Source organism: Manis pentadactyla, chromosome X (assembly GCF_030020395.1).
Source record: "Manis pentadactyla isolate mManPen7 chromosome X, mManPen7.hap1, whole genome shotgun sequence".
Lineage (NCBI taxonomy): Eukaryota > Metazoa > Chordata > Mammalia > Pholidota > Manidae > Manis > Manis pentadactyla.
In genome coordinates, this window is record NC_080038.1 from 145,815,008 (window position 1) to 145,840,090 (window position 25,083).

Genomic DNA, 25,083 nt, shown 5'->3' on the forward strand with positions numbered 1-25,083 from the left:
ACAAAACAGCAGCAGACTCACAGACTCCAAGAAGGGACTAGTGGTTACCAAAGGGGAGGGGTGTGGGAGGGCGGGTGGGGAGGGAGGGAGAAGGGGATTGAGGGTTATTATGTTTAGTACACATGGTGGGGGGGTCACGGGGAAAACAGTGTAGCACAGAGAAGGCACACAGTGGAACTGTGGCATCTTGCTGCACTGATGGACAGTGACTGCAGTGGGGCATGGGTGGGGACTTGATAATATGGGTAAATGTAGTAACCACATTGTTTTTTCATGTGAAACCTTCATAAGAGTGTATATCAATAATACCTTAATAAAAAATATAAAAAAAGAAATAACAGCATTAAAACATTCATAAAAAATAAAACTAATTATAAAAATAAAGTTGATTGTCATTGAAAAAAAATGAATATGGTAAACTTTTTTTACGTAGTTTTTACCACAATAAAGAAAATTGATTCAAGAAGAAACAGAAAAGCTGAACAGTCCTATAATTATGTAAGAAATGGGATCAGTTTAAAATCTTCAGATAGAAGAGGAGGAGGCTGCACAAACAAGGAAGGCCTACGTAGTTTTACAGCTGAATTCTTTCCAGCCTTCAAGGACTGATAAACCCTCTCTTAGATAAATCGTTCCAGGGAACAGAAAAAGAGAAAATGCTCCCCTAATACATTTTATGATGTCTCAATACCAAAACCTGACAAGGATAATACAAAGCTAAAAAAAAGCCAATGCAGAGCTATCTATGAAGAAAGTACACCATTAGAAAGTTGAGTTTAGCCCAGAAAATGCAAGAATGGTTTAACATTACAAAATTGATTAATGTAATTTACCACATTGACAAATGAGAGGAGGAAAACCCTGTCATCATCTCAATGTATTCAGAAATTTGATAAAGTTCAACACACAGTAAGGGAAGGAAACTTCCTTAATCTCATAGAGATGTCTGTGGAACACTCCTGCAAGCAACATATTTAATGAAATATTGAAAACATTGACTTTGCTTCCATTCAGCATTGTACTGCGCAGGGAAGTAAAGCAAGAAAAAGAAACTGTACTTATAAGGACTGGAAGAAAAGGAACAAGACAGGCATTACTGGCAGATGACATGATTGTGTAAGTAGAAAACCAAAAAGAATCCACAAAAGGCATCCAAAAAGAATTATTACACTTAATATGAGAGTTGACAAGGTCAGTTGATACAAAATCCATACACGAATGGCTATTGTGTTTCTATGTACCAGCAACACAATCAGAAGGTGAATTAAAAAGAAGATGACATTTATAATGGCATAAAAAAGCAAGTCCTTGGTAATAAATCTAACAAATGATGACATGCAAGTCATTTAGGGAAAAACGTATTGAGAAGATCTTAATAAATAGAGAGATACAGTATGCTCATAGATGTGGCTAGTGTATGAGCAATATTTTAGAGATGGCTAGTTTTCAAAATGATTCAAAATTCAACATAAACCTCTACATGCCTTCAAAAGGGTCCCAGTAGAGTTTTTCCTAGAACTTGACAAGATGTTTTTTAAACTCAGAAAGAAAACTGAAGAGCCTAGAAGAGGCTAGATAATTTTGAACAATGAGAAGGAGTAGCATCAAATGGGGAAAGCAAGGAAGAGGAAAATGGGAAAGAAAAGAAAATGAAGTGACTCCCAAGTATCAAGACTTGCTTTAAGGCTTTAGTAAGTGAAACAGGGGTAGACAAAGCAAAGGGATGTACAAGAGAGCCATGTGCACATAGGCATGGGAGATGGCATATGACCAAGGGCTCTCTCCACCTATCAATGGGGAAGAACGGATTGAATAAATGGGGATGGGATGATAGGCAACCAAGGGGAAACATAAAACGTGATGCTTACCTCAAACCACATACAAACAAATCCATTCTAGATGGATTAAAGACCTGAATATGAAAACCTGTAAAAATGCCTAGAAAACATACACAGAAGAAAATATCTATGATCTTGGGTAACAGAGGATTTCTAAAACAAGACAAAAATGACGAACCGTAAGAGAGAAGATTGATAAATGTAGTTATATTCAAATCAAGACTTGTTCATCAAATGACACCCTCAGCAAACTGAGCAGACAAATAACCGGCATGGAGAAGACAGAACAGACCAAGAGCTGCTATCTAGAACCTGTAAAGAATCCTTCAAAGTGTTACGGTCCCTCTAGTGACCCACCCCCATCCCCAGTGCTCCAGTCACCCTGAGCCGAGCTTCTCATGTCAAGACCCCAACAGCTCCACTGGCCATCTCCTCCTGCCTTGGGGGCCCCTTAAGCCCTCCTGTGCTCCCCCACTGCCTGCCCCTCCATGGGCACCTGGCCCCCAGGGAGTAACACTGTAGTAGAAAGGACCCAGGGTTCTCCTGGATTCTCCTGCCTTTGCTGCCTACACCCCATGCAACAGCAAATCTCCAGAATTCTGCCCCCCACCCCAGGCATATCTGGGATGCACCCACCTGTCTCCATGCCCACAGCCACCCCTGGTCCAGGCTTCCCTAAGTTCTCCACCCCAGGTCCACCAGCTTGCATGGGCCCAGTACAAAGCTATTTACAAGGCCATGGCAAGGTAAGTGCGAGTCTCCATGATTTGATGACTTCTGCATCTTCAAAGCCCAACTTGACCAACCTTTTCTCCACGAAGTGGGAAATACCCTGTGTGCATGTCACCTGCAGGCCTGGCTTTTGGAAGTCCCCATCTCCCATTTTGCCCAGTGCCTGCTGAGGTTCATGGTTCAGGGCCACGAGGCCAATGGTTAAGTGCAGGGGCCCTTAGCCCTGCTACTTAGTAGCCTTGCAACTTTGTACAAGTTTCCTAAGCTCTCGTGCCTCAGTTTCCCCACCTGTGAATCAGGGGAAATCACTATAACCTCTTCTGGAGTTGTGGGAAGGACTGAGTTAATATACACAGAACACCTACAGCAGCCCTGGTATGTCAGGAGGACATCAACAGTAGTAGCTTAAATCTCCTTTCCTCTGTGACACTCTCCCTGATGCCCTGAGCGCCCCTGGACTTGACTCCCTCTCCTTGGTGGTGGGCTCTCCTGGCAGTGAGGCTTATCTGTTGGCAAGTAGTTCAGCCCCTGAGACCTGGGAGGCTCTTGAGACAACCAGCAGTGGGCTTTGTCACTGAGCAGTGCCAGTGATAGGCCCAAGCCTGGCACCTAGTAGGCATCCAGTGGGAAGGCACTGCCCTGCTCTTACCTGCTCCCCAGGTGCCCGTGGCCCGCCCTCCGCCATGCCCACTAAGGCCAGCAGGGGGCAGCAGCGCCCTGCCCTGCGCCGTGGGGCAAAGGGGCGGGCCGGGAGGGGCTGGACTGTGGGGCCAACCTGCCTGGATGAGTCGCGTTGGGCGCAATTGCGTTGTCGGGAGGGAGGCTGGGGCTCAGCAGGGGCACACTCCTGGCACTGCCGGCTGCTCCTCGGCCCCAGGTAGGCAGGAGCTGGGACTGGCAAGGGCGCGGGGTGCAGGGGCTTTTGGGTCAGGGGGCGCCGACTTGGGGCCCGGTGGAGACCGGGAGAAGCCAGGGGTGCGCAGGGCTGACTAGACGGATCGGGCAAAGGCCCTCAGGCGCCTGGTCTAGCCTTGCTGACACCTCCTGATGCCTAGGGGCTCGGTGCTCCCCGAGGGGGCTCCACTGGAGCTGAAAGGTAAGACCTGGGACTTCTGTCCCCCAAAAGGGAGAACTAGTGGGGTCCGGGGAAAGGGCACAGGGTAGGGAGGCTGCTCATCAGGCTCCCCGCCCCCACAGCCACCCAACCGGCCTGGCCAGGTGGCGGCCCCGCCACCGCCGCCGCCGCCCACAGTGGAGAAGGCGGGGACCCCAGCCTCAGCGCACTGCCCCTGGGCCATGGCTCAGGGCCGCAGCTCTGCCAGCTTGGTGTGCAGGTGGTGCCCTGAGAGGATGGCAGCGGAGCCAGCTGCCAGCAGCCACTCCCTTCCCCATCCCTTTCCCGTTCAGGAGGGGGAGGGGACCCAGATGGCAAGCAGTTGCCATGCCTGAAGGCTAAGGGCTGGGTTCCCGGGGACCATGCCCCCACCCCCTCCTGTGCATCCACTGCTGGCAGTGCCCGCTACTACCATGCTGTACCTGGCACGACTGCTAGTCCCTGGTGGGGGTGGGGGCTGGGTCATCTGCCCCCCGGCCGGGGGGGTGGGGGAGGTCTCCGGGCCTGGCTTTGTCAGTGTCTCCCCTGCCCCCAGCCTGGACAAAGACAGGCATTGAGGGCTGGGACTGGCACTTCAGCCGGGCACCAAGGCTACCAAGGCTGAGGCTGGTTTGCAGGGGCTCGGTGCCCTGACCCTCCCATGGGGGCTCCATGGCCTACCCTGCACCCTTCACAGAGACCCAGCTGCTCCTGCCGGCACAGAGCAGGGCGGAGCTGGCTGTGCGGGTCTCATGTCCCTTTGCCCCCAGATCCCAGGGGGTGTCTCTCTGGGGGCGGGGAGTGGCAGGGAGCCCCCTGGCCAGAACAGCCCGGGTGTGGGGAAGAGCACCAGAGAGTGGGTCCCTGGCCGGGGCCTCTGGACAGAGGGGGCATTGTTGGGGTGGAGGCAGGGCTGCCTCGGCCCGGCCACTAGTGACTAAGCTGCCAGCTGTGGTGGAGCCCTGCTGCCAGGCCCTTGGCCCCCTGGCCTCCCTTCCCCCCACCCCGGGAGCAGTGTGAATGGGGCTAAGCCTTGACTGTCCCCCTCCCACTCAGGGCAATGCCCCCCACGGCTGTCTTGTGCCCGTCACCACTGCCCTGGGGCAGCTGAAGCGAGGAGACGTGCCTCCGTGGGTGCCACGCCACTGGGAGGGCCCTTCTGCTGCTCCCCTTCTCAGCGGTAAGTGCCTGGGTGCCATGCTCCCAGAGATGGCCCTGGCAGGGGCAGGACAGGTAATATGAAGCAGGGGGGGCTGGGCATGGGGCTCCAGTGTGCCACACTGCCCAGCTGCAGTCCCTCTACCCCCTCCCCCACACCCTCAGACACTGCCGATATCCGGGTCTACAGGAAATGCCCTGTCCACCCACCTCCCTCCAGCCACCCTCCCGTGCAACCCAGGCCCAACCTTCCTGTCTGTGTTCCTGAGATAAGGGGCTCTGGGTCCTTCCTCAGGGCTCTGCCCTCGGCGGGTATGCCCATCAGTGCACACGCTATGTATCTGTTGGCAGGCTGTTGGGTGCTGAGTGGCCACAGACCCACTCCTGGCTGGCACGTGCCTACATGTCCAGCTATGTGGGACCCTGGCTCAACTTAGCACCCAGCTTCTCTCCCCTTCTCTGTGGCTCTGAGCCCCAGGTCAGGAGGAGGGAGGGCAATGCTGGGCATGGCATCTCTTTGTGTCTGTCTCACCTGGTCACCTAGACAGCCAACTGGGGCCTGAGGCTGTTGGGCGAGGGCTGTTGCTAATGGCTCGTGGCTGGGAGGCGGGTCAGGGGACACGGCAGGACCCCCACTCAGAGCCTTCTCCAGAGGCTCGGGGCTCCCACCAGGTGCATGGAAACCATCTGCAGTCTGGGCTCCAAGTGGGCTCTGAGTGCGTAGGGTGGGCTCCTCCTTATCCCGGTTCCCCTCTTCTGCATCCCTCTGAGTCAGGCCTCCTCTCACCCCTGCACCCTCTGTTGCCCCTCCATGCCTCCCTCAGCCCCTCTGGCTGGCTCTCAGCTCTCCCCTAGCCCTGCTGTCACCGGCCCCAGCTGGGCTATGGCCCTCCAGCCCTCTGTGGCCTGACTCTGCTCTCCTCTGCCCGGGGCAGGCAGTGCCAGGGTTTTGATAGGGATTGGCCCGCAGTTCTCCCGCTGCCTCAGTCTCTCCCTGGCTCTCTCTTCTCCCTCCACATTGGCCCCGGCTGCATAGGGCAAGTTTTCTCTTCCTGATGGGGTCTCCCTCCCCTTACTGTCCCTTGTGCTGTGTGCCACCCCTTACTCTTCTTGTCCCCTTGCCGTCTCCCTTGTCTAGGCAGCAGGCAGAGAATCCCCTTCTGCCCTGTCCTCACCCTCCTGCCCCCTCTCCCCCTCACCTGGTGCCCCCCACCTCTCCACCAGCCCTCCTCTCTCTCCCCACCGCCCCCCTGCCCTCTCCTCCGAAGTTTCCCCTCTGTCACTGCCCCTCTGTCACTCAGAGCCCTTCTGTCTGTGTTCTTCTCGCTTTTCAGGATCCGCCCCCATTCAGTAAGCATACAAAGTAGAAGATGAAAGAAATTCTTTCCTTGCCCTTGCGTGCGTGTGCCCCCACCCCACCTGCTCTCTGCCTCACAGACAGTTTCTCTTTCTGTCCTCTCTGTGCCCCTTTCCTTAGTCCCTCTCTCCCTGTCTCTCTCTGCTCTCTGTCCCTGCTTTAGGCCTCCCTCTCTCTACCTGTCTGTCATTCTCTCCCTTTCTATGTCTGAATATCTTCTCGATTCTTCTCTCCCTCTGGTGCTCTCTTTCCTGTTTCCATCTCCTCTGCGTCCTGGGCCCGGCTGGAGTAGCGTGGCAGTGCCCCCTCCTGCCATGCCTCACGTGCATGGCTCTCCCCCAGGTACCTGTGATGGCTCCCTGGCCTCCCTTCAGCCCACACGTCCTGCTCATGCTGCTGCAGCTGCTGTGCCCAGTGCTGCCCTTGACCCAGGCCCATCACTTCTCTGCACCCAACACCACCTTCAACCGCTTGGCACTGGCACCAGGCCAAGGCACGCTCTACGTTGGTGCTGTAAACCGCCTCTTCCAGCTCAGCCCCCAGCTGCAGCTCAAGTCTATGGCTGTCACTGGCCCTGTCTTCGACAGCCCTGACTGTGTGCCTTTCCACGACCCAGCTGAGTGCCCACAAGCCCGGCTCACCAACAATGCCAACCAGCTGCTGCTGGTAAGCAGCCGGGCCCGGGAGCTGGTGGCCTGCGGGCAGGTACGGCAGGGCGTGTGTGAAAAGCGAAGCCTTGAGGATGTGGCCAAGGTGCTATACCAGGCCGAGGACCCTGGTGATGGGCAGTTTGTGGCCGCCAATAACGCAGGAGTGGCCACGGTGGGCCTGGTAGTGCCTGCGCCAGGCCGTGACCTCCTGCTGGTGGCCAGAGGCCTGGCAGGCAAGCTGTCGGGAGGGGTGCCGCCCCTGACTGTGCGCCAGCTGGCAGGACCTCAGCCCTTCTCCAGCGAGGGTCTGGGCCGCCTTGTGGTGGGTGACTTCTCCGACTACAACAACAGCTATGTGGGGGCCTTTGCTGACACTCAGTTCGCCTACTTTGTCTTCTGCCGCCGTGGGGCCCGGGCACAGGCAGAGTACCACTCCTATGTGGCCCGAGTCTGTCTGGGGGATGCCAACCTTTACTCGTACGTGGAGGTGCCTCTCACCTGCCAGGGCCAGGGCCTCATCCAGGCGGCCTTCCTCACCCCCGGCGCCTTGCTGGGGACATTTGCCGCAGGCCCAAGGGGGGCACAGGCGGCCCTGTGTGCCTTTCCCCTGGCTGAGCTGCACGGGAGCATGGAGGAGGCCCGGCGCCTTTGCTACACGGCAGGTGGCCGGAGCCCCAGCGGCAAGGAGGAGGCCACCGTGGAGTATGGTGTCACGTCTCGCTGCGTCACTTTGCCCCCTGTGAGTAGCTGGGCCCTTGGCCCCAAACCTGTCATGTCAACTTAGGTTTTGTGCACCAAGTTTTGGCAGCAGCTCTGACCTGCTCTTGCTACTTGTCGGGCCTGACTTTGTCACTATCCATCCTTGGACCTGCTGTGTCTCTCAGCCCAGAGCAGGGGGTGCCATGGCTGGAAGCTCTCCCGGGACCATCGCCTGTGACATCTTGCTTAGAGGATGTCAAGGAGGGTGTGGCTCAGTGTCCAAGTCTCCCTGTCTGCAGTGCCATCATTCTGCCCTGGGTCCCAAGGATGCCCTGGCCCTGCCCTCTAGCCTACCTTGCTCTCTTCTCACTGGCTGCCTGGCTGTCCCCCTCAGACTGTAGCTCTGGGCCCAGGGAAGGTACCTCTCCTTTTCTGGAAACTGATTCTCCCCTCCCTGCCCATCCAGGACTCCCCCGAGTCATACCCCTGTGGTGATGAGCACACCCCCAGCCCCATTGCTGGGCGCCAGCCCCTGGAGGCCAGGCCCCTGCTGAGGCTTGGGCAGCCCATCAGTGCCGTTGCAGCCCTCCAGGCAGATGGGTACACGATAGCCTTCCTGGGGGACACCCAGGGCCAGCTGCACAAGGTGAGCACCCAACGAAGGAGGGGGCTGCCCGACTTGTTCAGTCAGTAATGGGACCTGATGGTCAAGGTGGGCAGGAGTGGCATGGGAGTGGGACCAGCAGTGCTTCATCGTCAGAGCCAGCCTGGGCCCAGAAGTCTCTCTGAAGCCAACTCTTGCCTCCTCATGACCTGCTTGTCTCACTACAGCTGTGCTCCTACCCCTGGCCCCTGAGGGCTTTACCCCCAGTGGCTCTGCCACTGCAGCTGGGTGATGCTGACTAGGGGAGACGTGGGTAGGCTGGTCTCCTGTGCACCCTGGCTCTGCACGGTCGGGTGTCTCCTGGGAGTTCCAGCTGGGAGGATGCCCCGTGTGTGACCTCACTTCAGCCAGCCCTGTCCTTGTCATCCCGCAAGGTCTTTCTCAACGGCTCCCAAGGCCAGGTATACCATTCCCAGCAAGTGGGGCCTCCGGGCTCGGCCGTCAGCCGGGATCTGCTGGTGGATGGCAGCGGCAACCACCTCTACGTTCTTACAGCTCAGCAGGTGAAGGCAGTCCCAGGGGGGCTGGGCACATGCGGTCTCAGGGCCCATACCCGCCACCTCTGTTCCCTGCTGCCCATCCAGGTGGACCGGGTGCCCGTGGCAGCCTGCCCCCAGTTCTCTGACTGTACCAGTTGCCTCCAGGCCCGGGACCCACTATGTGGCTGGTGTGTCCTCCAGGGCAGGTGAGCATGGGGCCTGCGCCCAGGCTTGGGTCCAGAGAAGGTGTGGGCCCAGAGGCCACCTGGAAGCTGCTCGGGCCTGTTGGGAAGCCAGCTTGGCTCCCTGAACTGGAGACATGAGAGCCACTGCTGAGTTCCCCCATCCTGTGCCACCCTGCTCAACCGGGAATCTGGCTGGCACCCCCTTCCCAATACCACTCCCTTCTCACTCCCAGCCCCACCTCAGGCTGGGCCCGTGTCACCTCTCCCAGCGCCCCTCCAGGCCCCGCTCAGCACAGCAGCCCAGGAACCCCTTAGGTCACTGCTAACTCAGACCCACATGCCTCCCCGCGGTAGCAACAGCTGCCCCTCTCACAGCCAAGGCCAAATCCCACACCGTGGCCGCAAAGCCCTAAGCACTTGGCCCCTTCTTCTCTCAACATGGACCAGCTGGGCCACCCTCCCAACCCCCTTATCACCAGTCACCTGGGAAGCCTGAGAGCCACACGGTGACCCAACAGGCCCCCATCCCACAGGTGTACCCGCAAGGCCCAGTGCGGGCAGGCAGCACAGCCCAACCGGTGGCTGTGGAGCTGTGAGGAGAACAGCCACTGCCCTCACATCCAGAGCCTGCTGCCCACCCACCACCCCCGCCAGGAGCAGGGCCAGGTGAGGCACGACCCCCGCCTGCCTGTGGGCGCTGCCTTCACACTGCTGCCATCTCCCTCTCTGCCCACAGCCTCTACTCTCACCTTCATCTGCCCTGGCTGCACCTCCCTTGGCAAGGTAGGTCTCCCAAGAAGCCCCTGCCTGCTCTGTTTTCCTCGCATGTGTCCCAGGTTACTTTGTCTGTCTCCCGGCTGCCCACCTTGGCCACAGACGAATACCTACATTGCGCCTTTGGGGACTATGACAGCTTAGCTCACGTGGAAGGGTCCCACGTGGCCTGTGTCACCCCTCCCCAAGACCAGCTGCCACTTAACCCTCCAGGCACAGGTGAGGGGCCTCTGGGGCAGGTGGCCAGGGCAGGAGCTGGAGGGGCAGGACCCACATGACCTGCCCTACCACCGCTGTCCCCTCCCAGACCACATCACCTTGTCCCTGGCCCTGATGTTTGAGGATGTGGCCGTCGCTGTCACTGACTTCTCCTTCTATGACTGCAGTGCTGTCCAGGCCTTGGGAGCAGCTGCCCCGTGAGTGCCAGGCCTGCCTGCTGGCTAGGAATGGCAAGCCCAGGTGGTACCCAGATTGAGCAGCCCCTACCCTTCCAGGTGCCGAGCTTGCGTGGGCAGCCTCTGGCGGTGCCACTGGTGCCCGCAGAGCAGCTGCTGCACATACGGAGAGCACTGCCCCGAGGGCGAGAGGACCATCTACAGTGCCCAGGAGGTGGGTGAGCCCCCACAGCTGCTGCACAGCCCCCCAGGCCCTTTGGCCTCTGAAGGACTGAGGGGCTTCCCTTTCCCCAGGTGCACACCCAGGTGCGTGGCCCAGGGGCTTGTCCCCGGGTCGAAGGCCTGGTAGGTCCTCCCCTGGTTCCCGTGGCCTGGGAGAGCCGTTTGGCCCTGCGTGTGAGGAACCTTCAGCATTTCCGAGTGAGCGATCTGGTGGCCAGGGGACAAGGACTGGGGCAGGGAGAGGATGACTAATAGTGTCCAGGGTCCTGACAGTGTCCACCCCTAGGGCCTGCCTGGCTCCTACCACTGCTGGCTGGAGCTGCCTGGAGAACTGCAGAGGCTGCCAGCCTCCCTAGAAGAGACGGTTGGGGATGCGGGCCTCATCTACTGCCAAGCCCATCAGGTATGTGGCCACCCCACAGCCTCACCTGCCCCTGGATACCTTCTGCAGCCCTTGGACACCCCCAAATGCGACCCGGCCTCCTAGCTTGTGCCAGGCCCTCAGGGGCTTGCCTTCTTCACCCTGTCACTACCCCAGGCTTGCAGTCTGGTGGGAGCTGTGGGCACGGCACAGTGTCTGACCCCACCTTCCACCCACAGTTCCACCCCTCCATGGCCCAGCGGGAGCTCCCTGTGCCCATCTATGTCACCCGGGGTGAGGGCCAGCGACTAGACAACGCACAGACTCTTCATGGTGAGCTTGGGGGTGGCCCAGGTGGCAGGGGAGGGCATGTGGCAGAAGGGAGGTGCCTCACTATGCTGCCCGACCTTCCCTAGTGACCCTGTATGACTGCGCTGCGGGCCACCCTGACTGCAGCCACTGCCAGGCAGCCAATAGGAGTCTGGGCTGCGTGTGGTGCAGCCACAACCAGCCCACCTGTCGCTACGGGCCGCTGTGCCCACCCAGGACAGTGCAGCTGCTGTGTCCCACACCCAGCATTGACACGGTGAGCCCACAGCCTCCTGCCCTGGCCTCAGCCTCCCACCTTCTCCCATCTGCCCTGCGTCTGGCCCCCAAGCCCTAGCAACCTGCCCACTCAGGCTGGCTGCTGGCTGGGCAGCCCGCACTGCACAGTGGCTGAGGGTTTGGGGGAATACCATCACCAGCCTTCTCTGCTGCAGATTGAGCCCCTGACTGGCCCCCCTGAGGGTGGCTTGGCCCTCACCATCCTGGGCTCCAACCTGGGCCGGGACTTTGCCGATGTGCAGGGTGCCGTGAGTGTGGCTGGCCGGCCCTGCAGCCCTGACCCCTTTCTCTACCGCATCTCTGCCCGGTGAGACATCCTGGCAGCCCTCCTGGGGAGGCCCACAGAGACTTGCCACCCAGAGAGAAGAAATGTGTGCCTGGGTCAGATGCACCAAAGATGAGCTAGGCGAGGGGAAGGGTGGGGAGCTGGCAGTGAGAGGGGTGTTGGGCAGTGCATGGCTCCCACAGAGGGAGGGCCTGGCCCACAGGGGCCCTAACTGGCTACTGAGCCTCTGCTCCTCAGGATTGTGTGTGTGACATCTCCTGCCCCCAGTGGCACCACGGGGCCAATCCAAGTGGCCATTGAGAATCGGCCACCGGGTATCTCAACCCAGCACTTCACCTACCAGGTCAGTGCGCACCCAAGGGTGGTCCCCACACAGGGGGCAGTAGGAGGGAGGAGCAAGAAGGCATGGACGTCTATGTGAAGTTTTCAAACTTGACCTAAGGGTAGCAAGAAGCATGGCTGCACGTCCATGAGGGAGGCCATGTTATCTGAGTCATCATTCAGGCCAGCAGCAGGAGGCAGGCAGCTGTCCCGGAGGGAGGAGGGCAACAGAAGCAGCAAGCATGCTGGGCAGACAGACAGACGGGTGGGCCAGTCTGGGCCAAGGAGCTGCTGGGAGTTGCTGCAGGCCTGGCTGTCAGCAGGCAGGGGGACAGGGGAGAGCAGGGTTCCCTCCAGGTATTAGCCCGAGCCCTCAGGCCTGCGGGGCTGAGGAAGCCCAGGCCAGAAGCAGTAGCGGTCAGGGGCAGCTTTGCATCCGGAGTTCTGCTTGGCATGTGTGGTACCCAAAGGAGGCGAGTGGATCTCAGGCTTGAGAGCTCAGGGGGCCTGGGAGGTGCAAGCTGCGCTGGAAGAGGAGGCTGCCATCCTGAGGCACAGTGCCCCTGGCCACGTAGGGCAGCTGGAAGGAGAGCTGCAGGGCTTCCAGAAGGAGGGCATGGTCGGCTATGGCCCAGGAGACAGAGCCCAAGTGCCTTGGGAACTGGAACTGAGGGAAGGAAGCTCCAGGCTGGGCTGCCATGCCTGCCCCAGCTTGCCTTGTTCCCCAGGACCCCGTCCTGCTGAGCCTGAGCCCCCAGTGGGGCCCCCTGGCAGGAGGCACCCAGCTCACCATCTGGGGACAGCACCTCCAGACAGGAGGCAACATCAGCGCCTTTGTGGGCAGCCAGCCCTGCCCTATGTGAGTAGCCCTTTCTCCCTGGTCCCTGCCTGGCTGCTGTTTGCTGGAGGCTGTCCCTGCGGGTCTCGGGGTCCTCTTGTGCACAATGAGGGAGGTGAACACAGGGCTCCCGGAGGCCGTGTCAAAGTCCAAGAGAAATGGTTGCTGTGCCTACTCGTGGTGGTCTCTGTTCTCATCGGAGGGAGGCAAGTCAGTTCTCTTGGGTGCCTGGGCCAAAGCGAAGCTACCAGACCCCACCCCACCTGCAGACAGGAGCCAGTGTGTCCGGAGGCCATTGTGTGCCACACCATGCCCCAGGCCAACCCAGGAGAGGCGGTGGTCCGTGTGGTCTTTGGCCATGCCCAGCGCACACTGCTCACCAGCCCCTTCCGCTATACTGCCAACCCCCAGCTGGTGGTGGCGGAGCCAAGCGTCAGCTTCCGGGGGTGAGGACCCAGCCCACCCAGGGCAGCCTGGGCACCCTGCCAGGGAGGTGGGGAGGTGGGGCTGGACCAGGCTGCTCACCCCCATGCCCCTGCTGACTATTATCCTGACACAGGGGTGGGCGGCTGATTCGAGTCAGAGGCACGGGCCTGGACGTGGTGCAGCAGCCCCTGCTGTCTGTGTGGCTGGAAGCCGAGGAAGCGATGCAGGCTGCAGGGACCCTATCCTGGAACCCAAGTCCAAGGAGGAGCTGCGGCGCTCCCACTGCAGCTCCCCGGGCTTGTGTGCAGCTTGGGGGGGGCTTGCTGCAGGTGAGGCCCCCACCAGCAGGCGGCGGGGCTGGCTGTGCCCAGAGAGGGGGGCAGGGCAGGCCAGTGTGCCCCTGGGAGCGAGCAGGGGCACTCACTCCTCCTTCCCGTCCCGGCCGCCTGGCAGTGCTCCACCATCTGCTCCGTCAACTCGTCCAGCCTCCTCCTGTGCCAGAGCCCCGCCGTGCTGGATGGGGCACGCCCCCTGAGGGTCTTCTTCACTCTAGACAACATGCACGTGGACTTTGCCAGCACCAATGGGGGCCAGGACTTCCTGTACCAGCCCAACCCCCGCCTCGTCCCCCTTAGCCGCGAGGGGCCTGCCCGCCCTTATCGCCTCAAGCCAGGCAACGTCCTGGACGTGGAGGTGAGGGCTCTGCCAGCCAGCTCTGTGCAGCCAGTGACTCACAACCCAGGTGGGCTGGCTCAGGCGCCCGGTCTGTCTGCCAGGGCGAGGGCCTCAGCCTGGGGATCAGCAAGGAGGAGGTGCGCGTGCACATCGGCAACGGAGAGTGCCTGGTAAAGACACTCACACTCACCCACCTGTACTGCGAGCCGCCTCCACAGGCACCACAACCCGCCAATGGTTCCAGCACCCTGCCTCGGTTCGTGGTGAGGCTGGGCTCTAGGTGCGCGGCTGTGTGGGTGGCGGGGCACGGAAGGCCTTTGCTCAGGAACCCTGCCCCCACCCTAGGTACAGATGGGCAACGTGCGGCTGGACCTGGGCCCTGTCCAGTACGAGGCTGAGCCTGTGCTCTCCGCCTTCCCTGTGGAGGCCCAGGTGGGCCTGGGCATAGGCACTGCCGTGCTGATTGCTGCTGTGCTCCTCCTCACCCTCATGTACAGGTGAGCAGCCCCTTCCTGTCCTGGCTTGCTGACCTTGGCCCAGGCGGGCCCGGACCTGTGGCTGACATCTGGTTCCTGGGTTGTAGGCACAAGAGCAAGCAGGCCTTGCGGGACTACCAGAAGGTTCTGGTCCAGCTGGAGAACCTGGAGATTGGCGTGGGGGACCAGTGCCGCAAGGAGTTCACAGGTGGGGAGTGGGCAGTGGGGAGGGCGGCGGCGAGTCCGCCTGGGCCTGAGCGCACACCTTGCTGGCTCCTGGCTTACAGACCTGATGACCGAGATGACAGACCTCAGCAGTGACCTGGAGGCCAGTGGAATCCCCTTCCTGGATTACCGCACATATGCTGAGCGTGTCTTCTTCCCTGGGCATGGCAGCTGCCCGCTGCAGCCCACATTCGAGGGGCCTGGGGAAGAGGGCTGCCGTGCCCCTCTGTGCCAGGGCCTCACACAGCTCTCCAACCTGCTCAACAGCAAGCTCTTCCTCCTCACGGTGAGGGCCATGCAGGCAGGCAGGGGGCCTCTGGGGGCAAGGAGATGGAGCTGGGCATAGGCTAGGCCGGAAGCAGGTAGGGGCACAGTGGTGGGAGGACGGGGGGGCCTGGAGCTTCCTAGGGTGAGTGCCAGCACCCTCCTGTGCCTTCCTAGCTTGTCCACACCCTGGAGGAGCAGCCCAGCTTCTCCCAACGGGACCGCTGCCACGTGGCTTCTCTGCTGTCCCTGGCACTGCACAGCAAGCTTGAGTATCTGACTGACATCATGAGGACGCTGCTTGGTGACCTGGCCGCCCATTATGTGCACAAGAATCCCAAGCTCATGCTGCGCAGGTTCGCCTTGGCCTGACCACGGCCCTGGCAGCAGGGGTGGTGGCTCCCCACTGAGCTTCCCCTGATATTCTGGGATGGGCAGGGCCAGAAGCCCAGAAGGTCGGCTAGGACAGAAGCCCCTAGTAGGGAAGTACATGGGCATCCTTACCAGGGACCTGGGCACAAAGGACTGACAGGTGGAAAAGGTCTGCCCTCCCTCAGCTGGCCACCTCGGCCAGGGAAAGGGCAGCCCTGAAGCATCCCATCTCTGACCTGGGGTCTACTCCCTACAGAACGGAGACCATGGTGGAAAAGCTGCTCACCAACTGGCTGTCCATCTGTCTCTATGCCTTCCTGAGGGTGAGGGGCACGCTGGGTAGCACCTTCTCCTCCCACTCTACTTAGGAGCTTCCACCTGGGCCCAAATTCCCCCGGGGGCCTTGGGTGTGAGGACATGGTGAAGGGGAGTTGGGTGTGAGGCACTGTCCCCCCCACTCCCACCCCACCCCCCACCCCCTCAAAGCCTCACATGACCCACCAGTCCCCTGGCCAACACTAGCCTGTCCTGATGGTTGCAGGAGGTGGCTGGTGAGCCACTGTACATGCTCCTTCGGGCCATCCAGTACCAGGTGGACAAGGGCCCTGTGGATGCCGTGACTGGCAAGGCGAAAAGGACCCTGAACAACAGCCGCTTGCTGCGGGAGGACGTGGAGTTCCGGCCCCTGACACTGATGGTGCTGGCGGGCCCAGAGGCTGCTGGGGCCACAGGGAGCAGTGTGGTGCAGCGTGTGCCTGCCCGGGTGCTCGACACAGACACCATCACCCAGGTCAAGGAGAAGGTGTTGGACCAAGTCTACAAGGGCACCCCCTTCTCCCTGAGGCCCTCAGTGCATGCCCTAGATCTCGGTGAGAGAGCCCACCCGCTAACTCCCCACCTGGATGGATTTCCACCTGTAGATGCTCAACTCGGAGGGACTTGGGAACGGCTGTGGGTAACCGATTTCCCTGGGTCTTCCCAGAGTGGCGGTCAGGCTTGGCTGGCCATCTAACCCTGTCAGATGAGGACCTGACCTCAGTGACCCAGAACCACTGGAAGAGACTCAACACCCTACAACACTACAAGGTGCCAGGTGGGGTGGGGCTGGGGGGCAGGCCTCCACCTGGGAGTCAGCCAGGGAAGGAGCCCAGCCTCTGCTCACCTCCCCACCAGGTTCCCGATGGAGCCACAGTGGGGCTCATCCCCCAGCTGCACAATGGAGGTGCCATCTCCCAGAGCCTGGCCCAGAGCTGCCCCTTGGGGGAGAGTGAGTCCCATGGCCCAGAGGCACGCATCTGCCCCCAGGAGCTTGAGGCGGGCAGGCAGGAGTCCTGGTCATGCCATCGGCCTTGCCTAGGTCTCCCCAGCACCTTGCCAGCAGGCAAGCCAAAGCTCCAGGCTGAGCCAAGGGCCTGGGGCACACGAGGGCAGCAGCATGTCCTGCTTGGGAATTGTCTAGACCATGGGGTGTTGGGTTAGGCAAGGGTCTGGACTGCCACCGTCCTCTCCATATCTCTCCTTCCCTGCTTCCCTCAGCTCTCCCCACCCCGACCCACCCTGCCTGGCAGCGGGCTAGGTGTCCCCAGTCAGTGGTGTAGGATTGGGGCAGGGGCACAGGACTGAGGCTGGGCATCTGTGCCCTCAGACATCCCCATGCTGGAGGACAGTGAGGAGGGCGGTGTCCACCTCTGGCACCTGGTGAGAGCCACCGAGGAGCCAGAAGGGGCCAAGGTGCGGCGTGGCAGCCTGCGGGAGCGGGAGCGGGCACAGGCCAAGGCCATTCCAGAAATCTACCTCACCCGCTTGCTTTCCATGAAGGTCGGTGCGGCTAGGAGGTGGGGAGAGGGGGTGCTCCTGAGAGGCCTCGAGGGCCCCACATATAGCCCCCTCCCCGGCCTTACAGGGCACACTGCAGAAGTTTGTGGATGACGCCTTCCAGGCCATCCTCAGTGTGAATCGACCTGTGCCCATTGCTGTCAAGTACCTGTTTGACTTCCTGGATGAGTTGGCAGAGAAGCATGGCATTGAGGACCCAGAGACCTTACACATCTGGAAGACTAACAGGTGCCTTCCCGCCGCCCCTGCCCCCATGCAGATGGGACATGGAGTCCCTGAGGGGTGGCAGGACCAGGACAGGAACCCAAGCTTGGCTGCATCCAACCTGGATTTCTGGCCACTCCCAGCACAGACTCCAAGGACAGCTCCCTCTGGGCCTCAGGGCTGGGCCCCAGGCTGATGGCATGTGCCAGACTAGCCAAGCCTCACGCTCATGGCCTGCCTGTGTCCCCAGCCTACTGTTGCGGTTCTGGGTAAACACCCTGAAGAACCCACAACTCATCTTTGACGTGCGGGTGTCGGACAACGTGGATGCCATCCTGGCGGTCATTGCGCAGACCTTCATGGACTCCTGCAGTGTCTCGGAGCATAAAGTGGGCCGGGTAAGGGCAGAGCCGCCTGTGCAGCAGCCGGGGACTTGAGGAGAAAGGCTTATGGGGGCTGCCACGGGGGCTCGGCATAAAGCCCTTGGGGGCCGGGAGGTGCATAATGGGGGTCTGGAGGCCCAGAGGATGGGGCACTGGTGGTGCAGTCAGGGTGACAGGTCTGGAGCTCCCCCACCTCTCGGCTCACCCCCACCCCCACCCCTACCTGGAGCAGGACTCCCCAGTGAACAAACTGCTCTACGCCCGGGAGATCCCTCGCTACAAGCAGATGGTGGAGAGGTAGGTGTCGGGGTGTCACGGCTGGGTGTGGGTGCTGCCGGCTCCTAACTATGTCCCCTCCTCCAGATATTACTGTGACGTTCGCCAGAGCTCCCCAGCGAGCTACCAGGAGATGAACTCGGCTCTGGCCGAGCTCTCTGGGGTGAGGCACAGGCCAGGGGATGTCCCTCTCTCCACGTTTGGGGGTGGGGGCAAGCAGGGTGGGCAAGCTTGGGGCTTGAGGCCCTGGCTAGGGCCTCATACCCCCATGTGCTGCCCGTAGAACTACACCTCTGCTCCCCACTGCCTGGAAGCTCTGCAAGAACTCTACAAGCACATCCATAGGTATTATGACCAGGTGAGGCCTGGGACACTCCAGGGGCAAGAGGCACACCCGAGCCCAGAGGGAAGCCCCGGGAACATCCCTGGGGGTGGGAGGAGGTGTCCAGACCCAATCTGGGCAGAGGGAAGGAAGGGCCCAGGTTAGGGATGGGGTTTGCCTTGTGTCCAGAGTCTTGAGGGAAGCCCAGGACAGCCCCCACCGGATCCCCAAGCCACTGCTGAGATGGAAGCAGGGCAGGGCTCGGTGGCCCCCGGGGCCAGCGGGCAGAGGGCTAGAACTTGAGGCACGGGGCCTTCCTCTGTCCTGGCAGATCATCAGTGCCCTGGAGGCGGATCCTGTGGGCCAGAAGATGCAGCTGGCCTGCCGCCTGCAGCAGATCGCTGCCCTGGTGGAAAACAAGGTGACTGACCTGTGAGCTCACAGGTCACCCTCACAGCGGGAACCCCATGCCCACCGGGCTGGACAGCAGCCAGGAGGACCTGCCGCCACAGTGCCTTATGACCCCCGCATTGAACCAGCAACCAAGGAGGGGCCAGCTGTGAGTGGGAGGGGGTCGCCCCCCAGGAGGCTCCGTGCAGCCTCTCCCACAGCCTGCTCTTCCTTCCCTGACCTGGGCTTCTTTCTAATTTATAGCAATCCTTACCCCTCCCCACCCTGCCACTGTATTTATTTGCTTGCAGAGAATCACATCTGGAAATAAAATAGAAATACATCTTTTTACGAAAAAACCCAACCCCCAGCCCCTGCTTCCCCTTCAAACCTACTCCATGCTCCCTTGCACAACCCTCCCCTTGGCCCCATGGCTGTGACTTCCATTGCCTGAGGAAAAGAGGGGTCATCAGGCACCCCCAGGCCTTGCTTTCCTTTCTCCCCTCACCTCCCCTGGCCCTTCCATCCCAATCTATGCCCACCCCACCTGCCAGTTCTTCCCTGGCACAGGGACACAGGACCAAGTATCTGCCATCTTGGGCTAAGCACAGTCACTGCCAAGGTCCCTCTGCTTTTTTCTGACTTCCTGACAGTCCCCAGGTGACCTCCCCCCTCCTAGGGGCAGCCAGAGGGACCTAAAGAGAAGCATTTGCCGCCATGAGCGTTTGCTGGAACCCCACCCTCATGGCAAGAGGCTCTGTCCTGGTGGGGCCCCTCGGCTGCCCAAGGCCTCCCCTCCACTGCCCCAGCGCTGGCCCATCTACAGCCAAGGCTGGCCACAGAGGTCTGCAGCCTATCCTGTGGCTGGCCACACCCCAGCTAGGGCCCTGCACCCCCCTGAAGGCTTCCCCACTCACCCCGTTTCTGGGGACCTGACTCTTCCTGGTCCCTCAGATACAGCCCTAGGGTCACAGGCTCTGGAGGGCTCTCTGCCTGACCTGGACGCCCCTCTGTCACCAGCCTGCTAGAGCTGTGGGCTTGTTTGCTTCCCACTAGAGGACTCCCCAAGGGCAGGGCCAGGGCAGACAGCTTCCTGAGCCTCCTGCGTGGGCACATGGCACATGCTGGTGGTGACTCTGAGCAAGGCATGACAGGCCCAGGGAGCTGGAAGGGAGACCACATGGGGTCACACTGCCGCAGTCCTGGGCGGTCAGGTCCTCAGGCTTCCACTAGGGCCCGGCACCTCCAGTGAGAGGGAAGTTACCCTCAGCTCAGGCCCCAGTGACGGCACACTCAGGGAGAGGAGAGCCCTGGGCTCCTTGCCCGCCCGGAGGGCTGAGCCATGGGAAAAGCGGGAACCCAGCAGAGAGTGGACAGTGAACGGGGTACCTGTGGGAGTGGGAAGGAGTGCTTTTGGGAAGGGCCACAAGGACCCTGCAGAAAGCCAGAGAGCATTCCGGAAGTGTTGCTGGTGCCCTAGGCCCACGGTCAGCAGTGGGGGGCTGGGCCTGAGGACCCGCGTCCACTGCATTTTGTGTGGCTGATCTCCTCAGCCAGCTCTGCAGTTTGGGGACTCAGCCTGGAGAGACCGGTTTGCTGCCCCATCCCCGTGGAGTACTGCCCCCACCAGACCTGGGACGCAGGGGCTTAGCTGGGGACGCGGCTGCTGCATCCCAGCATGAGTGTCCCCCTTGGGCCCGGATGGTGGGGGTCCTCAGTGTGGGGGCCGGATCATGCCACACCCCTGAGGGGTGTGGTGGGGGGCTCTTCCTGGGGGCCGCACTTTCTGGGGCCGCAGGCACCGCGCCGCCCCCTCCCCGCTGCATACCTTGCCCACAGCAGAGCAGCTGGGAGGCTATTTATAAAGGAGGGTGAGATCAGCGGCGGAGGCTATAAATGCTCGGGCCGAGGCCAGGCCCCACAGGAGCAGCCGCCCGGGGGGAGAAGGAGCTGCGGTGCCGTGCAGCCGGGATGAGCGCCAGCGCGGGCGGCGGCGGCGGGGACAGCGGTGGCAGCAGCAGCAGGTAGGGCTCGGCCTGGGCACCCGGGGCCTGTGGTGACTCGCGCGCTCACTGCCTGCTCACCTCGCCCGCAGCTCGCAGGCCTCCTGCGGGCCTGAATCCTCGGGCTCTGAACTAGCCCCTGCCACGCCAGCACCACGGGTGCTGCAGGGGCTGCTGGGCTCCGACGATGAGGAGCAGGAGGACCCGAAGGACTACTGCAAGGGTGAGGCCTGGCCTTGGGCACAGGTGGCTAGACGGCCACTTAAGGGGCACGGGGCAGCTGGGAGAAGGAGCGTGCCCAGGCTGGCCCACCTGGGCCAGGGGGCCACCAGGACTGCGCTGTCCTGGGGCCCAGGGGAAGGGGACACCTCCCCACTCCCCCCACACCATGCTCCATCAGCTCCCTTCCCCAGGCGGCTACTATCCTGTGAGGATTGGAGACCTGTTCAATGGGCGGTACCACGTGGTGCGCAAGCTGGGCTGGGGCCACTTCTCCACTGTTTGGCTCTGCTGGGACATCCAGTGAGTGCCCCCTCTGCCCCCCGGGGCCCAGTGCCAGCTCAGATCCTGCCCCATGAGTCTGGTGGAGGCCGGCAGCTGACACAGGTCTTGGAGTTGCAGGCGCAAGCGCTTCGTGGCCCTCAAAGTGGTGAAGAGCGCAGGGCATTACACGGAGACAGCTGTGGATGAGATCAAGCTCCTGAAATGTGTGAGGCGCCTCCCCTACCGGCTCTCAGCTCCCTAGGAGCTGCCCAGGGCCTGGCAATGTGGGTGCAAGGCCTGCCGGGGCTCCATGGGGCAGGGCAGGGCTCCCAGAGGGGCAGGCTCCAGATGGCTAGGCCAGAGTGGGACGACCTGCAAGAGCACGCGAGGGAGGGGCTGGTGGCCTTTCTTCCAGTGGGGCCCAGCTGGAGCTGAAGTGGGGAGGCCAGGGGTACCAGAGACTGCTGAGGGGAGCAGTGGGTGAGGGGCAGGTTGGAGCCACCTGTGGCCCCTTGGCTATTGCTCCAGGTCCGAGACAGTGACCCCAGTGACCCCAAAAGAGAGACCATTGTCCAGCTCATCGATGACTTCAGGATCTCGGGGGTTAATGGAGTCCGTATCCTTTGTAGGCTGAGCCAGCGCACGTCATCCCAGCTACTAAGGCCTGTTTGCTGGTCTGCGTGATGGGGGCTTTTCCCTTCTAGTTACAGTAGTCTACGAAATACCCCCACCACCTTGGGGATATGTATTCGGGCATGGTGGAAGTAGGGAACCAGGCTGGCATTCATTATCCATGGGGGGCGCTGCCCAGAGGCTCTGGCACCCCTGGGCCCAGGAGGGTCTGGCCTGTAGGCCCAGTTCTGCTCCTCCAGTGCCCTCTCCCTAGGACAACCACAATGTACCATCCCAACTGGCACACTTGAGAGTGACAGGGACACCAGTGATGTCTGGATGGCAGTGACCACCAGGACAACCCAGGCCCAGCTCTGCACTGCCAGGGCCTCACTGCTCCTCACACCAGATGGGGGTGGGCAGTACCTGTGCCCCAGCTGTGTGCCCACCAGCAGCCCTTCACTCCTGGCCTCAGACGTGTGCATGGTGCTGGAGGTCCTGGGCCACCAGCTCCTCAAGTGGATCATCAAGTCCAACTACCAGGGCCTGCCCGTGCCCTGCGTGAAGAGCATCGTGAGGCAGGTGAGCATCACATACCTTGAGTGAAGAGTATCATGAGGCAGCCTGGGCAGGGCTGGCCAAGTTCAGAAAGGCCCTCCCCAGGTACTGCACGGCCTGGACTACCTCCACACCAAGTGCAAGATCATCCACACAGACATCAAGCCCGAGAACATCCTGCTGTGTGTGGGGGACGCCTACATTAGGCGCCTGGCCACTGAGGCCACAGAGTGGCAGCAGTCAGGGGCACCACCTCCATCCCGCTCCACAGGTACCGAGAGCCGGTGTGGGGCCAGGACAGGGCCTGGGAGCCTGAGCCCCTGCCTGAATCTCTGTTCCTTTCTCTTCCCCTGCACCCTGTCTGCTCCCCCAGTCAGCACTGCCCCCCAGGAGATCTTGGTAAGTTAGGCACCCCTCTTTTCCTGGGCCTCATCTCCCTATCACCTCAGAGCTTACCTCCTTAGCTTCTCTGGTCCCATGTGTGTGTTCCCTGACCCCCATTTCTTCAGCACCCCTGCTGTGGCACCTCCCCAGTGGCTTGGGTAGCCTGGGTATGGGTGGGTCACAGGCCCCAAACTGCCCTTGGTGGCCGCTGGGCTCACCACTGCCTCAGTGGAAAGACACTGCATCTAGGGCTGGGAGGGACCAGGGCTGCCTCTAGGAGAGGCGGGCACACAGTCAGAGATGAGCCTGGCAGCTCCTCCCTAACCTCTCAGGCTCTGGCGATTGGAAAGCAGGGAAGGAGATGGGAAGTGGGTGACGGGCTGGTGCCAAGGGCTGTGCTGGAGCAGGTGGCGCCATGTCCTGGCATCCATGGGAGCCCTGGGGCCCAGAGACCTTGTCCCCTGTGGGGTGTGTGGGCCACAGCCAGGCTCGGGCTGGTCAGGGAGTGGGTGACAGGGACCCTGGAGTTCCCTTGGCTCTAACAGCAGACTGGTAAGCTGTCAAAAAACAAGAGGAAGAAGATGCGGCGCAAGCGGAAACAGCAGAAGCGGCTGCTGGAGGAGCGACTGCGGGACCTGCACAGGCTGGAGGCCATGGAGGCGGTGGCGCAGGCGGACGGTGAGGGCCCAGGGGGCACCTGGCTGCCAAGCGGGCGCCAGGCCGCAAGGGTGCCCGCTCACGCTGCCTCTGCCTTCTGCCCTTCTCCCCAGACTCCGGCAAGAGGCTAGAGGGAGGCAGTGGGTCTACGTCTTCGTCCGGCTGCCACCCTGGGGGGGCTGGGGCTGGCCCCTCCCCGGCCTCCTCCTCCCCGGCCCCTGGGGACGACCGCAGCCTCAGCCCCGGCTCCCGGACCTCAGGCTTCTCGGGCTCCCTCTTCTCTCCCGCCTCCTGCTCCATCCTCTCCGGCTCCTCCAACCAGAGAGAGACGGGGGGCCTCCTGTCACCCAGCGGTAAGTCAGCTGGGGCCAGCAGGCGGCTGGTGGGCAGGGCCCGGGGAGGCCAGGGCTGGCTCAGTCTCTGTCCCTTCTCTGCCTTCCCCAGCACCGTTTGGTGCCTCGAACCTTCTGGTGAACCCTCTAGAGCCCCAAAATGCAGATAAGATCAAGATCAAGATCGCCGACCTGGGCAATGCCTGCTGGGTGGTAGGAGCTGGCTTTGGAGAGCAAAGCTGGGCACCCTGATGTGAGGGTGGAGGCACAGGCCTGCAGCCATTTCTTCAGGGGGGCTCACCCAGCAATCCACATGACCAGACCCCAGGCTGAGCCCAAACCATTCAGTAGAACTGGGTTCATGGCAAGTGGTGGGGGGGACCACTGGGAAGGGGTCAGTCCCTCTCTGGATATCCGAGCACCCTGAAGCTCAGAGCAAGCCCCACTGAGCAACTTGGGTGCGTGGCTCAGAGTGGGGGGCCAGTGGGGGCAGGCCAGCCATGGCCCCAGCCCCTCCGCAGGGCTCCCCTTGCCTCTAGCACAAGCACTTCACTGAGGACATCCAGACGCGGCAGTACCGGGCTGTGGAGGTGCTGATCGGTGCCGAGTACGGGCCCCCAGCTGACATCTGGAGCACAGCGTGCATGGTATGCCTAGGCCGCCCCAGGCCAGGGCCAGCCCATGGGCCGGCAGTCTCACCTTCTCCCGCTTGCAGGCCTTCGAGCTGGCCACTGGGGACTACCTGTTTGAGCCTCACTCTGGAGAAGACTACAGTCGTGATGAGGGTACGGGAGGCAGGCCCTGGGCCTGGCCTTGGGGTCCTCTGGCCTCCTGGTCGCCTCCCAGCCTCCTCTCTGTCCACAGACCACATTGCCCACATTGTGGAGCTTCTGGGAGATATCCCCCCAGCCTTCGCCCTCTCCGGCCGCTACTCTCGGGAGTTTTTCAACCGGAGAGGTAGGGTCGAGCAGGCTCGGGCCACCTGGATGTAGCGGGGACAGCAGGAACCTTGGGTTCTGAAATTGGGGGAGGGCAGAGGCCTTCCCAGCAGAACCTAACCTAAGGCTGACCGGCCTACCCGCAGGGGAGCTGAGGCACATCCACAACCTCAAGCACTGGGGCCTGTATGAGGTCCTCATGGAGAAGTACGAGTGGCCCCTGGAGCAGGCCACGCAGTTCAGTGCCTTCCTGCTGCCCATGATGGAGTACATCCCTGCAAAGCGGGCCAGCGCAGCCGACTGCCTCCAGCACCCTTGGCTCAACCCCTAGGCCCTGCTCGCACTCTGGGAAGCCTGGGGCGGGACGGGCCTACCCCCAACTCCTCCCACACCCCCACCAGCTCTCAGTGCCTTCAGGGGAAGCACCTTGTGGGAGCTGCCTTCTCCCACCCTGTTGGGTGCCAGCTTTCTCCCATCTCCCACGGGAGGGCACAGGCTGGGGCCAGGTCCACCTCTCAGCATTTGTTCTGCCCCCAGCCCTCACCAGGGCCCTCTGAGCAGGAAGTGCGTGTGTTTCTTTTGTTAATAAAGTGTGAACTGAAACACCAT

General features: G+C 61.3%; 2 protein-coding genes across 7 annotated transcripts; both read left to right on the forward strand.

The window, feature by feature from the left end:
- Positions 1 to 3,338: 3,338 nt before the first annotated feature.
- On the forward strand, positions 3,339 to 18,866 carry PLXNB3 (plexin B3). Of its 5 annotated transcripts, XM_057495870.1 has the most exons (36): positions 3,339 to 3,447; positions 4,720 to 4,843; positions 6,521 to 7,567; positions 7,994 to 8,173; positions 8,566 to 8,694; positions 8,776 to 8,876; positions 9,389 to 9,521; positions 9,692 to 9,848; positions 9,937 to 10,045; positions 10,124 to 10,238; positions 10,319 to 10,444; positions 10,533 to 10,649; positions 10,847 to 10,940; positions 11,024 to 11,193; positions 11,369 to 11,520; positions 11,737 to 11,842; positions 12,549 to 12,679; positions 12,928 to 13,104; positions 13,218 to 13,413; positions 13,538 to 13,777; positions 13,861 to 14,022; positions 14,105 to 14,256; positions 14,343 to 14,443; positions 14,523 to 14,746; positions 14,902 to 15,080; positions 15,353 to 15,419; positions 15,638 to 15,965; positions 16,079 to 16,182; positions 16,270 to 16,477; positions 16,742 to 16,914; positions 17,000 to 17,160; positions 17,387 to 17,534; positions 17,752 to 17,816; positions 17,883 to 17,958; positions 18,079 to 18,153; positions 18,449 to 18,866. In XM_057495870.1, exons 3-36 carry the CDS (start codon positions 6,530 to 6,532, stop codon positions 18,551 to 18,553), a joined length of 5,799 nt encoding a protein of 1,932 aa, XP_057351853.1. In that variant the 5' UTR covers positions 3,339 to 3,447; positions 4,720 to 4,843; positions 6,521 to 6,529; the 3' UTR covers positions 18,554 to 18,866. The 5 variants fall into 5 exon arrangements, 4 of the variants coding, with proteins under 4 accessions (XP_057351853.1, XP_057351851.1, XP_057351854.1 ...); XM_057495868.1 differs by having other exon boundaries at positions 8,566 to 8,876; XM_057495871.1 differs by having other exon boundaries at positions 8,566 to 8,876; positions 16,270 to 16,363.
- A 173-nt stretch (positions 18,867 to 19,039) lies between these two features.
- SRPK3 (SRSF protein kinase 3) lies at positions 19,040 to 25,082 on the forward strand. Of its 2 annotated transcripts, none has more exons than XM_036887178.2 (15): positions 19,040 to 20,531; positions 20,603 to 20,733; positions 20,924 to 21,032; positions 21,132 to 21,219; positions 21,522 to 21,609; positions 22,081 to 22,187; positions 22,269 to 22,434; positions 22,537 to 22,562; positions 23,093 to 23,225; positions 23,318 to 23,557; positions 23,649 to 23,749; positions 24,076 to 24,183; positions 24,252 to 24,321; positions 24,401 to 24,493; positions 24,621 to 25,082. In XM_036887178.2, exons 1-15 carry the CDS (start codon positions 20,404 to 20,406, stop codon positions 24,803 to 24,805), a joined length of 1,773 nt encoding a protein of 590 aa, XP_036743073.2. In that variant the 5' UTR covers positions 19,040 to 20,403; the 3' UTR covers positions 24,806 to 25,082. The 2 variants fall into 2 exon arrangements, with proteins under 2 accessions (XP_036743073.2, XP_036743074.2); XM_036887179.2 differs by having other exon boundaries at positions 23,096 to 23,225.
- Position 25,083: the final 1 nt, after the last annotated feature.